The following is an 18,800-nucleotide window of genomic DNA, read 5'->3' as shown; positions in this document are numbered from 1 at the left end:
TGACGGTTATAAAATAAAATAATATCATATCAAAATGCATGATATTAATATACCGTTACAATTCTAAGAAACTAGAACTCACCTGAGAGACCATGTATTCTAGCAAACAATCTAAGTAGAATCTCGTACTATCATCAGGTAATTGTTCTCCACTCAGGGGAGGCAAAAGGGGAGCAATCTCTATGGGGCATACAGGACCTATTAAAGCACAATTATTTAATCAGAATAAAATAATTGAACAAAATACAACAAACACTACAATAATAGGTACTTTAGGATTATTCCGTCAACATGCTTTCCCCATCTAAAACAAACTTTTGGCTACGAACCCTGCTAAGTGGAATAATACTGAGTTTGGGATTAAGCATAACAAATAAAAAATAACAGTAATGATAATAAAATAAGTGACATTTCGACTAGTAGTACTTTATTTTCGTTGCTTTAGAGCAGTGTTTCCCAAGCATATGACTTTTGTGTACCCATTCTAAATTTTTCGTAATGCTGCGTACCACTAATAAAAAAATGAATGTATTTTTTACTATAAAAAAGATTGTACAAAAGTTAAAAATCACAACTGGCTGTTGACACCACTAATTATTAACTGTTAACTCTGCAACAAAAATAGCCAATAGAAAAATATGTAATCGTAAATTTTCATGACTAGCTTTTTTGAAATTTTAATTTGCTGCAAGATATTTTGCATAAGAACGCGTACCCCCGTTAAACTGTTCCCGTACCCCTGGGGGTATGCGTACCACACTTTGGGAAACACTGCTTTTGAGCTTCACAATGGGATCGCTATCAGATAGGCTTTATTTTGGTATAAATTATAAATGTTTTCATAAAAAATCCTCAGTTTTGTCCATTGTTTATATTTATTTTTTAAATTATATTTTTATTTTGTGCAAAGTTTCAGGTCTGCAGACATCCAAATAAAAATAAATAAATAAATAATAAACAAGGGACAAAACTACGGATTTTTTTATAAAATCATTTATAATTTCAAAGTTTAACTGGCTGTCAGCTTAACTTTTTCTGTTTTTTATTAGTGACATTTATTTCATTATACTAAACATTTTTTAGATATTTAAATGTCATTCAACAAATAACAAAAAAATATTGTATAAAAATGAATGTCAATTGTCATTTATTTATTTATTTTATTAAATAACACATGTTTTGATCTTTGTTTACCTAAAATATTAAAAAAAAAACTAATTTCTGGACTAACCGAAGTCCCGATCATTTCAGATACGGGACTTTTTACAGTTATAAGTCAATGATTATTCAGAAAGAGCAAATGATTCACCACATTATTGAGAAATGTTTAAAACAGTTACAGTTAGAATTATTGAGAACACAAAAATCTCTTTTTTAAAAATAGGAAAACCTCTTACTGCTCTCTGGAACATCAGTAGCACTAGCGTAGAAGGTAGATGTTTCTTGGTATCCTTCACCAGAATTTGTATTTCTACTGAAAAGTCCATGACTCTGATTTGAGCTAGAAGGAACTATGTAGGGGTTTGGAACACCAGGAATCAAACCCGGAACTAGTGACATAAAAATGGCATCTAGTTCCCCAGGAGCATTCTCACCTAATATCTGATACCACAAAAGAAAGAGCCGAATCCCATCTCTCCGAAGCTGTCAAAAGAAAAATGAACAATATATAAAAACAAGGACAATTCAAAACCTGAGACTACCAGTCAGGGAGGAAAAAAATCATGAAATACAGAGGTTCATGCTAAAAACTGATTTAAAAAATTTTTGACAAAAAATGTAAGATACCGAAATTTATTTGAAGACCACCCACCATTGAATAATATTTCTTCGAATAGAATTAATATACATATTATTTCTATTGTCTGTTTTGCATACAAAGAGCTATATTTCAATTACAAAAGAAAAAAAAATCATGAGGTAAAAAATATAAGTTAAATTTTTTTTTTTACATAACCTTAAACCTCTTTGAACATTCAAAATAAAATCTTGTAAATTTAAACTGATCAAATAGGAACTTCTTTTAAATAATATACAAGCAAACTAAGAATAAGGGGGAAAAAAGTCATTTTCTTTGTATCAGTAAATATAGAGTAATGCACTAGAATAATAATAATAATAAAGAAAAGAAAAAAAAACCATTTAACAGAAGAAATATTTCAAGAGATTACATCAATTTTTCAAGATCAAGCTACCAATAATTGTTTATCAGAAAGACAAAAATGCTTCACACTTTTCGTATTACATTATTTCTCATTACATTATTTATTCCATTAAAAAGGTTAAAAAAATAAATAGTAGCAAGCCCAGTTTATTTTAAATTTACAAAGACTTATCAGATAAAAAATTTGAACGAAACTTTCAATCACACAAATAAAATGTGTTTCACTCAATGTTAATTTGATAATTAGAAAACAGAATCTTCAATTAATATAAATTGCAAAAGAACTTTAAAGAAAACAATTGTTTTGAAAAAATATAGTAGACCCTGATTCTCTGCATCAAGGGATATTGGAATCCATGAATAGTTAAAGACCTTTTCAAGTTGCACTTGTAAGTTTATAAACATCTAACTATAAGTAAAAAATAGAAGTGATTATAATTAAATAAAAACAAAAACCCATCTATTTGTATTTTATTTTCTATTTTAGATAATAGTACAGTATTATTCTGAAGAAGAAAAAAATTGTGATATATTTTTATTTTCCAATTGTAATTTTTTAAAAGCCAGATTTTCAATTTCTTGTAACAGTAATAATTGGGTAGTTGTTTTTGAAACAACCCAGCGTTTTTATTTAACATGTCTTCTGTATCCGTCGGTTATGATTTTACTACCACATTCTGATTCATCACTGCCGGAACCATAAGACCGAGTAGTCGTATTTAACCCTAAACGGTCCATCATTAAAATCACCTACTATCCAGTATAGTTATATTATTAATTGCATAATTAATTATATCTAAATTAATTGCATTATATTACAATAATGAACATATACCATATGTGCCGCAATGGACCCAGTAAATAAAAGTGTCATGTCGCTTATACGGCAGAAAAAGCCCATTAAGGGCAAATACGTTGTCAGCATAGGCTATACAGTAATTCGTGGACAATGGTCTACTTTGGAAGTTTTTCCTAGACTGGCTTTTTTCCCAAGAATTGGCCTCCAGATTTTATCTTACGTACAGCAACATCTTCATCTAGGTTGTCTTCACATTTCATTCTTTTGCTCTACTACAGAAAGGGTTTTAAAGATCATCATGAGTGGTGTTTGTTTTGCATTTATTCTCAGAAGATATGAAGCCCATCTCATTACAATACTAAGTTAAATAAATTTAATAATATTGTCACCTTTATAGATTTAAATCATAATCTTGCTTTTTCCCCCAGTTATTATCCAAAATATTGTCAAAGAGTTCTGAAAACATTCTTCTCAAAGATACCAAATTGACAATTTCCTCAGTGCTAAGTTGTCCATGACATTATCACAATTTAAGCAAGAATTCTTCAGATGTCAATGAAATAAAATTTGGCACATCATCATTAAGATCTATTTCCTACCATTCTTGAGTCTTCAACAATACCAGTTGACAGCTTTTTCTTTTAAGTTGTTTTTCTTAAATATTCCAGGCCTTAGCTAAACTGAAAATAGCCTTTTTTATCAAGCAAAAACTTACAAAATTTTACATCACATTTTTCAATCGTTCAGTAAAAGTAGCCTTTGAGTTACAGTTTCTCCAGAATATTTTTAAACACGTACAATAGTCGATTCGCAAGTTGTAATAATACGAAATCTGCGTCTGATAATAAAAATTCTATGCTAATTACATTAACTATAAAAACTTAATTAACTATAATAAATAAATTGATAAAACAAAATTATTAGAAGTTGTTTCTTTAAAGTTCAGAAAAGCTTTAAAAAATATCTCACATATTCAGATATAAAAACCTTACCTTCACTGAATTTCCACAGTGAAGAAACTTTTTCATAATATTCTGTAAGCTGTGACACTGCCATCGTCGATTTATCAACTCCGGAAGTAAAATCAAAAGTTTCTGAAAATTAATGAGGGACAATAATTCATTAATGTAGCTTAAAAATGCATAAAAAATAAAGATTTAACATTCGTTTGATAAAATTAAGCAAGTTTTAAATATTACCGTACAATGAATAAAACTATACCTCAAATATGAAGCGTACTAATTCTAAATCTTCTCTACCTGTTCGATGATGAGCTAAAATTAATAACAAATTATAAATTTAGACATCAAATAAATTATAAATGAGCATGATATAAATAACTAATACAGGTTCTTTATTATAAAAATATTATGTAACTTTTAAATACAGTTAATTTTCAGCATATAAATTACTTTCTATTATAATAATACAAAATCAAAAGAAAAAAAAATGCCTAGAATATTTAATTTCAACACTTCAAATATAGTTGTTTTCAAATATAGTATAGTTGGTCTGATATAAAGCTTTATTCACAAAAATGATATTTAATTTCATGATCTACAAAAACATATATATAAACACAACAAAATAATAAAAAGGCAAACTATTTCATCAAATTTATCTTTAAACATATTTAATTAAGCATGAATGCAAATCTTAAGCATCATTACAAATCATGGTAGATATTTTTTTAATTCAGGTGAATATGAAATGTAGATAGGAGAAATTGAATTCTCTTAGAAATAGCTGAATTTTTAATAATTAAAAATGGAAACACAAGACATTCTTTCAATCATGGAAATAACTTCCACATGGCACAATTCAAATTTTTTTCGGGTACTGTGAACTTGAAAGTTTGCCAAAGTTGTGTCGAATTTTTACAAGTTTGTGTAAAAAAAATGGCTGGCATAGGACATAAATGTGAATTCCAGTTGCAATTAAATATATTTTATTAGAAAATTACAATATTAGAATTAGAATTAATAATTTAAACATAGTTTTTAAAAATAGTTTGCTATGGAGCATTTGATTATAACTTACAAAATTTTAACTTTCAGGAACATAACTGTACTTATCGTATCAGTAAAGAAGATAAATATGAATAACAATCATTAAAAAAAAAAAACATTTACCTCGTTGTTTCAAATTATTTTCTGCAGATATAAAAACATCATAAAACACATAAAAAATGTGACTGTAATTGGACTCGAAGAAGATTTTTGCTTCATGAATGTCAGAGTTTTCTGAAAGAAAAAACAAAATGAATTTATGAAAATGAAAATTTAAAATACATTCAATAAGATTAGATGAAATATTAAGGAAATTAACCTTTTAACAGTAAGTGAAAGAAAATTCAAAAGCAAATTCAATTAATTTAGAAAAATACATTGAATAGTTTATGAGTAATGTCATTTTATGACTATGATTTATTGGTTAGTTTATTTAAAAACAGTGCCTTATCATCAATATATAATTATTTTAATAGAATTTTCCAAATTGTAGGCATATCTATCATTTCTAAAAACTCTTCTTTTTATAGTCAGTGTTAAGATATTAATGAATTTCTCAGTCATGTTGATACTTGAACATAAAATTATCTCAAATTCATTTAAATGTTTAGTCAACTTTAACATTTTTGTATATTTATAGTGATATAAATATCTAAATTTCTAGATCCTTTTTAAAGCAGATTCTAATTTAAAACCTTTTTAATAACAATTTACATGAAAAGTAAATGTTTTATTATGCGAAAAAAATAATGAAAATGCTATTAGCATTTGACTTAATTTGACAAAAAATTATATTAAAAAAAAACCATATCTTAAAAGTTCAAAATGAGGTGATCTTTTTTAAAGTGAATAAGAGAAAATATATTTTTCATAAGCTTACTTTTATATTTATTAAAAAAACTTCGATAAGAGAAGAATAAAAAAAAGGTGAATAGAATGTATATAAAACAAGCAAATAACATTAAGCAGCTACATAGCATAATTTTAGATTAACAATAACTACTTTGAAACGATTGTGTTCCCATAAAGAAATATATAATAATAATGGAAATTTTAATTAATTTCTAACAAGCACATGTATAAAAAAATTGAAAATTTTTCATAACCAAAGTTCAAGTTAAGACATACTTCTTATTAAAAATACTACCATTCAGTAAGGTGCATTGATGCTAGCAACATTTTCCTCTATGGTTATAATCTTAAGTGAAATTACTAATATATTCTAAAGAAATTCTAAGTGATTAGAGAATTACTTTTTTTAACACATAAGTCAAAATAATTTATTGTCAAAAAACAAATACCTATAGTATTTATTATTAAATTTATTAATTAGAAAAATTGTTGTAGTTGTAGTTCATTCACGTCGCACTAGAGCTGCACAATGGGCTATTGGCGACAGTCTGGGAAACATCCCTGAGGATGATCCGAAGACATGCCATCACAATTTTGATCCTCTGCGGAGGGGATGGCACCCCAGTTTCGGTAGCCTAACGACCTGCATGCGAAGTTGAGCACTTTACGGTAGCACAGTTTAACGAGGACCAATACCGCACATCCTTGGTCCCTACGCAGACTGATCCAAGTGGGTCACCCACCCGCACACTGACCGCAGCCAGTGATGATTGACTTCGGTGATCTGCTGGGAACCGTGTCTTAACGATCAGTCCACTGCGGGACTAATTAGAAAAATATTCCTCTGAAAAAAAATACATACCGTATATTCCGGCGTATAACGCGCACTTTTAATACAAAAAATAACATCGGAATCTACGGGTGCGCGGTATACGCCGAATATAAAAAATTATGGATTAAAAAAATTTAAGTATAGAAAAATACTTTTATTTTAAAGAAATAACATACCTTTACCTATATACTTCATTGATTTTCGTTATTACATAAATAGTTCATTATATTCGTCTTCCACTATCAATTACTATTATTAAATTTTTTTTGTATTATAATTAAAAATTTTTTTTGTATTATCTGTAAGGTGGGACCTAAACATGTCCCACTCTAAAAGGCTTTGTGGTTTTCTAACGCAACCAGGACGGATTTGCCAGATGTTTTTTACCCACAATTTAACACCATTTTTGTCCATCCAGAATCACATTATTGCTCCTTCAATTCAACCCTCACATACATGTCAAATTCAGTTCTTTTATTTTTGCAAAAGATAGGGAAAAATACTTTTTATTTACGATCTTGAAAGACGAGATATTGCACATGTACAATCCAAATTTTCGTGCGCGTTATACGAAGAGTATATTTTAAAATTTAAAAAAAGGAATTAGAAATTACGGGTGCGCGTTATACGCCAGAATATACGGTAAATAAAAAAAGAAGAAAAATATTCTTGATGTTAACAACATTAAAATGTTAAAAAAGCAAAATCGTTTTTTAAGAATGAGTGAACATTAAAAATAAAGTAGTTAAATAATCAGTGGGTTAACTAAAAATCTAAACTAGTTTATAATAGTCTAAATTTTTAGAAATTACAATATTCTGCGGAAATATAAAACACTTGCATTTTAAAAGATGTTTTAAAAATTAAAATGAAACATAAAAAGAGCGAGAAAAAAGGACTTCAAGATGAAAAACAAAATATTGATATTGAGCAGACAGTAAATTTCTTAGCTATTTCTGTATACACCTATAATTATTATTCTTCATAACTTTTCCATTGACTAACAAAACAAATGTAATCAAGACAAGAAAAGAATTATATTTGAGCGATCAAGGCTTTTAATAACAACTTATCAAACATTTGTGTCAAGAGACAATGGCAATGTTATTTGATGTTCCTCCACTGCAGCAGAAAAGAAAATTGGCTCGATTTTGGCTACAGAGTAAAAATAAAGAAAAGATTTTCATCTTGTGATCCACGGGTGAATAATTGTAAAGCCTTGTTCTTTTCAGCAATTTCTGGGCAGCAGACTGCGAGAAACTAAAAAACACATCACAGAAGAAGACAAACTCGATAGGTATTACCAGTAACATCATTTCATCTACATGTTTTTTTTTTCTTTTTAGAAAACTTTTCCAAGTTAAAAATCTATTTGGCGTCTTGGCAATTATAATTGGTGAGACAGATCATGAAATATCCCAAAATTAACCTGTTGAGCTAATTCTATGTGTGTTTCTTTAATACCATGAATGAAATTTAAAGAGGACATTTCATAATTTGACTTGCACTTTCCAGCTATGATATTGGGGTGTGTCACACACTGCAGTACCAGGGCCAAATTAAGTACCGTTTAGCAGTACCTTCACAAATTCAACTTTAGGAAAAATGGTGGTTTCACAAAATACTTTTTCTTAAATTTCATTTTTGTATCCCGTAAGAAACGATAAATCCATATTTTTGCGTTGATTTTTTAATATAATTTTCAATTTTCACAAATTATGTCTAAATTTTCACAAAATAGGTACCTCTCAGAAAAACCTAGACAGAACCCTGGGTACATCAGCAGAATAACTTATCCAAATACCTAATAATCAAATATAAAAAATAATTTTGCACTGGAGGTTATGAATAAAGAGGGAAGCTTTGCGCATTATGATTTGCAACAGAATAATTGCTAAGTCTTGGCAACTTCCTCGCAAAGGCCAGCGAGGAACTATAAAAAACCACAAACTCAATGAGATAAGGGTATAACTCATAGCCACCTCATAAAAATCTACATGCCTTTTTTTTTTTTAAAAAAAATTGCAAGTTCAAAATTCATTTGGGGCATTAGCAATTGTAGTTGACATATTACTATAAGGAAATACCCAAAGAAAAGAAATTTTAGTAACAAATTTAGGTATAAAAGCTGGCATCTAAGAAAAATAATTAATTCTTAATAATAAATATATATTCATAGATTAAAAGAAATACCAAACAAAATTTAAAGAAAATTAACGAAAGTTTTGATTTGTTTTCGCATTTCAGGCAAGCCTACAATTTCAATTATATTTCATAATCTAATAATAAATCTTTTTTAATTCATTTCGTAAGATGCACTGAACAAACTATGCATGACAACTAAAAATTAAGCTATCTCTGAAAATGCAAGATTAAAATATAGGAGAAAAAAATCGAAGATATGTATCAATAAATATGGAATTAATTGTTAATAAGACAGAAATTACGAAATTGAAGTGCCCTGAATAATAGGAACTCGAATTCAGTTTTAAAAGATCATGGACATTAAAGGAGGATGACAACCAATTTAAAACGAAACTAAGTAAAATGTTGATTTAAGAATTAAATCTCAGTTTAAAGTAATAAATAACTAAAAATCTAACTTTAAATTTGGGTCTATTTATGTTACCCACTTAACTTGTACCAGAAATAAACTTACCTAAAACAACTTTCAAATGTTTCAAACGGCCCAAACTATCTTTTTTCAGGTCTAAAACTTTTAGAGAAGATTTTTTGACATCTGAATGAGGCTTTTTACTAAACATCCTTCAAACGTCATAGAAAATTTTTAAAGATTCCTGACACTTCCCTGGAGGCATCCCATTGCATTCCCACCTCTAATGAATAACTACGAACAGAAATACTCTCTTTATATTTTCTCGAATAAAGCACTTTTAATTGGACAATACAGATCTGTCAGCTTACTTTATTTGGCTCTAAAACAATAAAAACATTTAATTTAATGCCAAGAATCCCAAGAAAAGTTAAGCCAATAAAACTGTTGGCAACTTTTATTATATGGTTGCTGTAAAAACTTAAAGAATAACACTGTCTATATGCTCAATTTATCACCAATGTTATGGTTGTTCTTGTTTTTTACGGTTTTACGAGAAAAAAAATTCAGATAATTCGTTTTTATTACCTATATTATTAATTTATATGGCTGTTTTAATAACATAAAAGGATATAAGAGACTGGACTAGCTAAGAAAAAAATCTCAGTGAAACTAAACAAAGTTAAAAAAGCTATCCGACAAAAACTGAAATTGCATATCTGGCATAGTTAGCAATATATTTACAAACAAGTCAAAATATCGTGGTATGGGGATATTATGTTCCGGCGGGTTGATTAGAATAACTACTTTTAAGCACTTTTTTCTTGCCAGTAAACAAAAACAATCATTAACTTAAATTCCTTTACCTATTTATAACTATAATGTTAGAAACGGAGACGGTGTCTAATTTTTTTAAATCACTTGATAGTCTTTTGAAGGAATTTTCAAACAAGAAACTCACAGTGGAAATTCATAATACCTTGAAAGTATGTTTTAGAGATTGGCATAATTTATTATAGTAGTTTTAAAATTGTATTTTTATTCATAATATTAACTTATGTTTTTGCGTAACTACCACTATAAATATTGAATGACAATTCACTAGTATAAGACATGTTAACTTGATTTTATCAAAAACATCTGTATTCTTTGAAAGTATCATGGATATTAAATTTATCACACCTAACAATCACACTTTCTTTTTTGTTTATACTCTATTTTATTATTAACTATTACTCATGCTGATGCAATGTAAAACAAAAATTTTCCATTCTCAACATTTATATACATAAATATATTCTTCCCCTCAGTAACAAATAGTTTTAAATACTTGTTTGTGATGGAAATGTTTTTTAGATTAATAGCACATATTTTAGATACCTCACACCTATTAGACAAATCAACTTTTATGCTCCTTATTTTAAGCATTTGATTATTTTGTTGTGAATTTTTCTTCAAACCAAGAAGAGATGTATTCATGATTGGTTGTCTGATCATAAACAGTATTTTGTACAACATAAAAAACTGTTGATAAAGAGAGCAGGAAAAAATATCCTTTCTTAATAAACACAAATTGTACTCTGTTCCTCTTAAAATATAAAAAATGAATAATTTAAAAACAGTGCACTTTATTTTTGTTACAGAATTTTAATTGATTCTGGATGCTTTAAAGAGATTCTATTTTAGTTATTGAAAAAGAAGAACTGTCTAATATTTGTTTTTAGAGCCGGGATAGCCTGGTCGGTAGGGCGCTGGGCCCATATACAAGAGGTCGTGGGTTCGATCCTCGCCGGCCGAAGACTCCCCGTGTAGTAAATGGTGACTGATGCACGTTAAATCTGTCGAGTCTCAAAGTCCTCCATGTTCCCACAACAAATCAATACCTCTGGGGGTACTGATCCAAGAGTTTCCTTGTCTTCTGGATTGGTTCAAAATTACAAGGCTACGGAGTTGAGCGTAAGTAGTCGTAAACCCATGAAATTGGGTCGGCTGTTCAACGACGGTTATAAAATAAAATAAAATATTTGTTTTTAATATGTAGACATTGACTTATAGACAATACAAAATAATATCTTTGTTCATTGCTTATTTTATTAATTATTGATTGCTTATTAACTATTTTTATGTCAATTACATTTAACTTAAAACTAAAATGCCATTGTATATTTAGACAAAGAAAAAAAAATCACTTCTGTAAGTTTATTGTTTTTTTAAAAAAAATTATAAACTTAGCATTCTGCTCTTATATCAAATTTAAGTATTTAAACAGATATTTTTATTTATATTTTTCACAATAAAATCTTTTAAATGCAATAAAATACAGAATGATTTTTTTTAGTTGAAGACAAGCTATGTTAATGAGAAGATTGCTATTTCTTTTTATGTTTTTTGTATAAAAAACTTCTTAATTATTTCTTTCCGAGAGTTTTTTTAAAAAAAATTTCTCCTTTTAATTTCTGTTTCATAATATTTATTTCAAAAATTTAATTTTGTTGCATACTTTTATTGACTTAGGTGTTGTACAGCAGAATTTCTCAATGCAACTTGAAGTACAAAATCAGCTTTGGTGACTTAGTACAAGAACAGCAGAATGCATTGATTTCTCTCTTGCGACATCTTAGCTGTATTTTATGTAATTCTGTGAGTATTTTATCCACAAAAGCTTCATTTTTCTTTTACTTAATTTTTTGTTGCTATGTGATTTTTGTTAGGAATTTTACATTTATATAATCACTTAACTGCTATTTTCTACTAGTTTTAACATCCTCTTTGTTCAAGTAAGTTAAGAATTCTCTGAAACATTTTAAAATCACCTATTAAATTTTATAGTCCTTGGAGAGCGAGATTCAGACAGAAAGGTCAAGTTTATTGATATTAAGCTCACAAATTAATGCAAATTTTAAAAGAATCCTATCTGGCAGTAATAAAAAGACTTTTCAGACAGAAGCAATTCAGACAGAAATCAGAACAGAGATTCAGACAGAAAGGTAAAGTTTATTGATATTAAGCTCACAAATTAATGCAAATTTTAAAAGAATGCCATCTGGCAGTAATAAAAAGACTTTTCAGACCGAAGCAATTCAGACAGAAATCAGAACAGAGATTCAGACAGAAAGGTAAAGTTTATTGATATTAAGCTCACAAATTAATGCAAATTTTAAAAGAATGCCATCTGTTGGTAATAAAGAGACTTTGTAGCAATCGTTCCCTGGGAATGATAACAATCTCTCCCTGCGAGAAAAATTTTAATTTTTGATACAAATAAAACTGCATGTAAAAGTATTAATTCTCTCAATATAATTTCAAATTAAACTTATATTTTCCAAAGAGAAAATTAACTTCTCAAAAATTGCAGCTTTAGTTAAGAAATTATAAATTTTATTTTTAGTATTGTTGTAAACAGTTTTTAATGTTTTATCTTCATTCATCACTCTCAAAATGAAATTAAGTATTTACATCCCTGGTTTTGTTAGAAGACTTACCATTGTTCAACCATTCAATAATAGCTTGACTACAAAAAAATATAGTAACAGGAACATTAATTAATTTTTTTAATTTCATTTAATTTTACATATTTATTATTCAAGTAAGTTCTCGAGTTGTGTCAGCTGCAGCAAATAATTTGACTTCACATGTTGAAAGTCTTACACATCTTTGTTTTCTACTTTTCCAGGTTATAAGAGAATTACCTGTCATAATTACACAACCTAAAAAAGATTTTCCTCCTTCTGTGTTGCCCCAACTTGCATCCGCACTATAGTTTTAAGAACCGGATTCTTTACTATAAAACATGACTCTATCTTTTGAACGGTTCAATTAACTCTTTTAGCTAAAACATAATGCCTTTTTTCAAGACATTTATGAAATTGTGAGAAATAAGTAGTTCAGCATTATCAGGGTGGATTCTATTTGCTAATTATAAAAGGTTCACTGACAATTTCCTGATAATCAGTCTGATTTATTAAATCATCATTAGGATTAAAACATCTTTCGTCACCTTTAGTTATGAGATTATGTGTTTTCTTACATTTTTTCAAACCATATTTTTTTATTAAAAATTCAAAGAATTGAGTTTGAGATAAACCAATTCCATTTTCTTTTTGTTACATCTCAATGCTTAGAACTTTTTAACCATTGGTTGTTTCTATTAATTCAAATGTTTGATTAAGTTTTGAAATGATATCCTTGTATAATTTCAAATTGCTAGAAAATATTACTAAATCATCTACATATACTCAAATTACAAAAAAAAAATCATTATCATTAATTTTAGTGAATAGGCAATTATCAGATGCAAGTTGAGTGAGACCAATCTTTTGAAGTTCACTTGAATTCATTTTGAATTTCTACCAGATTAAGGTAGACCATAAATACTTTTATTTAATTTGCATTCTTTACCCTATTTATCTTCTAAACCTTATGCATTTTAATCAATATTACCCTGTGAATGAGCAGTTTAAATATAAAAAAATGTAACAAATTAATCCAATTTTGCTGCTTAAGCAATTAATAATCTGAATGATTCAATATTTACCACATGTGTATATTATTCAGAATAATCAACATTTTTTTATTAGACTAAACCCAGTTGCAACCAGTCGAGCTTTGTGAATTTCATTGTTATCAACATTTTTAATTGTATGCACCGAATTACATTTTATTATTTTTTCATTCTTAGGCCTCTCAATATTAATTCAAAAGAGAGAGATGCTTATGCTTCTCCATCAAAAGAAGTTCATTTTCAATTACGTTTTTCCACTCTGAATACCTGCATTCGTGGCTATTTTATTGAATGCTTTTATATACATTTTCATGAACGCTTTCTTCCAAACAGCAGGAACCATAGTGTTCTAGCTCAAAATAATAATATCTAGAAGAACATTATCACCAAAGTGTTTTACAAATTCTGGAGGAATGTTATGCGAGACAGAGCTTTTACCATTGTTTTAATAATGATTAACTTCCTGTAATTCCAGTAAATCAAAATTTCTGTTAAAAAGCTGCTGGTCATTGTGAGTTGCATTATGATTCATTTAAATCTCTCTTCTCATATCCTTCTGTTTTCTTTGGAGATCTAAGTTCAGATGTTAATAATTTGAGTGAAGCTTAATGAAAGCATTGAAATATCTTTGTTATAATATAAAATCCTTCCGGCTACATTTTTTAGTTCTTCCTGGAAAGTCACCTTTTAATTTGTTTACAAATTTAAAAATTCTCTCGCTGTCTTTCCTGTAATTAAAGTCATTGATGAATTTAGTAAAAGAATCATGCTTCGCCACATTTATTTCTCTATGCAAGCTTGCATTTCTTCATCTTTAAAGAGCGTTGAAGTGTTTCTTTAGCTTATAAGATATAAATTTTTCTAAGCTTAGTTTTGATAAATAATTTATGTCAATAGCTTTTGATTTAGAACATTTAATAAGAATTTTCTTTTTTTTTAAAATCAGATATAAAGACGTATGTGGTGCCCTTTTGAAATGAATGTTCTTTTAAACAATAATATACAAAAATTATATAAAAAAAATTTTATTGTTTTTTTTATGAATTTTCTTTTTTAAGATTTTTTTTGATGACAAATAGTGTGGTGTATGGAAATGGTGAATTAATAAAGTAATACGAAAAGTTTCATGTATAAAAATATTTCTGCTTTTTATTTGTAATTTTGTGAATATACTTTTACTATACATTTTTTTTATTTGCGTGTATATATATTTTTAAGTAAAATATAATCTTTCGTCATGTAGGTTTACCCTGTGGACTTGTTACTGTTATGTGGTACTTGTGTTTCGGTTTTAATAGCTGGTCTATTTCATCCTTATTATGCTTCATCCCTTTTTATATTCTTATACTGTTCTTTTGGAAAGCCAATACCAGGTAAGAGTTTTCTTTTGTTGAATCTCTCAATTATCAAAATACTTATGTATTATGTAATTGAATTATGAATATTTCATTAATATTTGCTCTGTCATTAACTTTAAAATAGATTTTAAGGAATATTTAGAGTCAAAAGTGTTATTACTCTCTATTATTCTTGAAGATGGAAATATTAATAAAATAAAAAATTAACCTTACCCTTTAACTACATCTAATTTAGACTTTACTCAAATTCTGTTTCCTGAATATCTAGTGTGGATAGAACTGAAGATGCCCAATACATCAAAAAATTCTAATTACCAGTGAATGTGTACTTGCTGACCAATGCTTTGGAGCTTGGGAAGAGATCCAAAAAATTGCAAGATATTGCAAAATAGTGTAACCAAAAATAAAGTTAACCCTGCTTTATTATCATTAAATTTTTAATAATCTGGTTACGAATTAATCACCAAAAAGACCATTAGAATTTAATATAACCCTATAACCGAAGCATTTTTGTGGTTAAAAAATACTGTTAATAAAGCAGCTTAAGGAAAACAAAGTTAAAAATAGATTTTGACATTCAAATTGTCATGACTATGAATTAATAAGCTGTGCACTTGTATTGAAATAAAAAGTTCGATATTACATTTATTGAGAATAGAAGTATTTTAATTATCATTTTATAAATTTGAATTAAAATTAATTAACTCATTTATTAATTTAAAAAAGGATTAGATATGACTAAATTTATAAAATAAAAGAAATTTAAAAGTTAGGGAATATGTAATGCATCACAATCCATCACAATGCATGCTATTATGGCATCACAATCCATTTTAATAGAAAAATAATAATAGTAAAGGGGGAAAAAATGTTACTACTTGTCTATAAAAATATTAAATATCGATAAAATTTTAAAAGTAAATACAGAAAGGAACTAAAATAGCAAAGAGAAAAATAATGTGAGAGAAACAGAAAAAGAAATATTTTTTTCAAATTCAAACTCTTTTATTTTTTTACACTCTAAAATTATCCGTTTTCTATATGACTCTTATTTTTTAGAAAAAGTGCCATGTCAAAATATAAATGTCTATAAAATAAAATATTTATTCTTATAGTAAGCAATAAAAAAATACTATAGTTTTCACAAAAAAAAAATTTAAGTTTAAATAAAGGACCGAATGATAGTTATAAAAAAATAATAAATAAGAGCTGAAATTGCAAAATGGAAGAAAATACCAGTAAAGCTAGGGAATGCAATCTAACTTATTTATTAGACTAAAGAATTCTAAACTGAAAGAATTATTTTCTTTAAAAATGTTGAAGATTTTTCACTGATGTCTGGAAAGATATCCATTAAACCAATAACAGTGGTGATAAACAAAGCTTTTTCATTGAGTGCTTAATTCAACACTGAAATGTGATCCCAACTAATAGATGACTCTTTGGACTCATTATGTATTTTTACTGTAAAACCGGTTTTAGGATTATAATTTTAATCAAATTACCATACAACACAATCCTAATAATTTCTTTTTTTTTCTCTTAATTTTATTGAAATTCATCATTAACTTCTATAAGTTCTCCCTAATTATAAATAATTCTTTCTTACTAATGACTTTGTCAGCTATTTGTCTTACATAACATCTTTAAATATTACACTGAACTGTTGGAACTCTGTGAAGAAAGATAAGAATGAAGAGATTTATATGAACTTAATTAAAATAAATAAAGACCTGTAAAGAGGTGAGAAAACAATTTCTCCCTTCATGTGGTGCAAAGATATTCAGGACTATCGAAATTCTGCAAAGTCTTAAACTAAAAAATAGTAAACTGCCATAATATGACTGAAACAATTCAAAAAAGTAAGTGGCTTTTACTATTGTTAAACGGTAGTTATTATTGAAGTGATTCTATATTGAGATAAAGAAATTTCATGTTTTCAAAATTTTCAGTTATTTTCCTTTTTAAAATTAAAATTTTTTACAGAGATTTATCCATCGTTCTGATTACATAAATTCCTAAAAAGTCCTGTTTTTACTAAAAATGAAGGGAAAAAAAACTTTCAAAATTATTTTTTGTTGAAAAATATTATTTTTAAATTTCTTAAAATTTTATAAAGTTAAGAGACTATGCTTATGAATGTTAGTGGGCTTTATATATATTGTAACTGCTAAGGACTTTGACTGTTGTTTTTCCGAAAAGTCCTTACTCTTATGTCAAAATATAACAAGAACAGCAGTGTATTTATTTACTGCTTGTTTTTGTAAATACATGCTTGTTATTAATTTAATTACTTGTTAATCATTCATTTCATTAGGATACCAAAACTCATTATGTATTTCAGAATACATAATTTATGTATTTTAGACTAAAAGTAACTCATTATTTGTGCATTTCAGACTTTCTTCTAGAGAGGGATGAGATACAGTTGCATAAAGTCCTTTCCCTAAATCTGGTTGAAGATGAAGATTTTATCAACAATTTGAATGACTCTATATATGGAATGGCTCCTTCATTCTCACAAATAGCCATGTTACATGGCATGTTGTCCTATCAAAATTCTGATATTTTTTTATTCAGTTCCAAACTCCATAAAGATATGCCATTTCTTATATCATTGTTTGAATACATTTGTTCCATGTGTTCATCGCCCTGTTGTTCACAATATCATGCATTCAGTGTCTTGCTGAGTTGGCTCAGGACGTGTGAAAAGTACCTTTCAAAAGTACTTCATAGCAAACCAGAAGCCATATTTTCTTCAGGCACGTCTTTTGTGGTAAGAAAAACCCTCTGTTTATTAGAATCCAATTTGGAAAGTCCAGTGAAGGGCGTTACAACATTTGTCAAAGAATGTTATAGATTACTTATTCATTTGTCCCAATCTGAAGGAGAATTGTTGAACAGACAAGATTTTGATATGGTCAATTTTTTGTTAGACCAAACTTTGAAATTAAGTTGGCAAATCAAAGGAAAATATGTTATTCTCTCTGTGCTTCTTCAATTTGTTGACTATAAAAAAGTAATATTTTTTTCTAATTACCTTTTACATTGTTTTACATGTAAAATATTGATTGTGCTTTAATTTTTTATGTAAAAATAAGTTAACTAAAATAGCTTGACAGTTGTCTGTTTTAAATTACATCCATATAATCTTCTATTATTAGTGGCAGAACATTTTTACTTATCCTGACGATCATGTTAGATAGCGGAATTCATGCCCAAGTGAGACTTTTACAGGGTGCGTAGCATTTTTAAAAAGTTCTTATTTTTGATGTACGTTTTTTAAAAGCCTTTAAAGGTGCTTTTTTTTATTCGACGTTTGTAAAAAGGTGCTTAATTTTCTATCTTTTAAAAAACGAATTTTTCTTGGCCGTATTGATTGTTGTTCTAAATTACAAAAAATGCATGATTTTCACGATTTTCCCTGCAATATTTATCAGAAACTAGTTATTTTATCATAATTATGTAAAGTTTTTTTAAAATTTTATTGATTTTATGTTTATAAATTAAGAACTATAAACGATAGAAAAAAATAGTTTTTTCTGCTGCACAGATTTTAAGTATGAAATATTTTTTTTTTTTTTTGGAAAGTGATTAAAAATATTTTTTCAGTGCTTGAAAAGTGCTTAAAAGGTACTTATCTTTTGTTAAAAAATATGGCTACGCACCCTGTTTTATGTAAGCAAACATTTTAATAAAAATTTATCTTCAGTGAGAGAGTAGTATAGGAA

General features: G+C 27.6%; 2 protein-coding genes across 14 annotated transcripts in view; one reads left to right on the top strand and one right to left on the bottom strand.

Annotated features, from left to right (window-relative positions):
• The window catches only part of LOC107446352 (ral GTPase-activating protein subunit alpha-1), a 61,050-nt gene extending 51,365 nt beyond the window's left edge, over positions 1-9,685 (bottom strand). For 6 of the 12 annotated variants that reach the window (XM_087159029.1, XM_087159031.1, XM_087159033.1 and 3 more), the window contains exons 1-6: positions 9,316-9,632; positions 5,096-5,206; positions 4,185-4,237; positions 3,956-4,057; positions 1,398-1,644; positions 83-198 (exon numbers count right to left, since the gene is read on the bottom strand). In XM_087159029.1, coding sequence (XP_087015155.1) covers positions 83-198; positions 1,398-1,644; positions 3,956-4,057; positions 4,185-4,237; positions 5,096-5,206; positions 9,316-9,421 — 735 coding nt within the window. In that variant the 5' untranslated portion in view covers positions 9,422-9,632. Of the gene's footprint in view, positions 1-82; positions 199-1,397; positions 1,645-3,955; positions 4,058-4,184; positions 4,238-5,095; positions 5,207-9,315 lie in introns of all 12 variants that reach the window. The other 6 variants (XM_087159030.1, XM_087159032.1, XM_087159034.1 and 3 more) reach the window with 2 other exon arrangements.
• A 240-nt stretch (positions 9,686-9,925) lies between these two features.
• The window catches only part of LOC107446349 (tRNA (32-2'-O)-methyltransferase regulator THADA), a 46,137-nt gene continuing 37,262 nt past the window's right edge, over positions 9,926-18,800 (top strand). The window contains exons 1-4 of one of the 2 annotated variants that reach the window (XM_087159042.1): positions 9,926-10,196; positions 11,725-11,850; positions 14,955-15,084; positions 17,469-18,088. In XM_087159042.1, coding sequence (XP_087015168.1) covers positions 10,092-10,196; positions 11,725-11,850; positions 14,955-15,084; positions 17,469-18,088 — 981 coding nt within the window. In that variant the 5' untranslated portion in view covers positions 9,926-10,091. Of the gene's footprint in view, positions 10,197-10,935; positions 11,167-11,724; positions 11,851-14,954; positions 15,085-17,468; positions 18,089-18,800 lie in introns of those variants that run through there. The other variant, XM_087159043.1, reaches the window with a different exon arrangement.

This window comes from Parasteatoda tepidariorum, chromosome 3, assembly GCF_982258835.1.
Source record: "Parasteatoda tepidariorum strain Cologne lab strain chromosome 3, Ptep-v5.0, whole genome shotgun sequence".
Classification (NCBI taxonomy): domain Eukaryota; kingdom Metazoa; phylum Arthropoda; class Arachnida; order Araneae; family Theridiidae; genus Parasteatoda; species Parasteatoda tepidariorum.
Note: the sequence above shows the minus strand (reverse complement) of the source record. Positions and strands in the feature narration are given on the sequence as shown.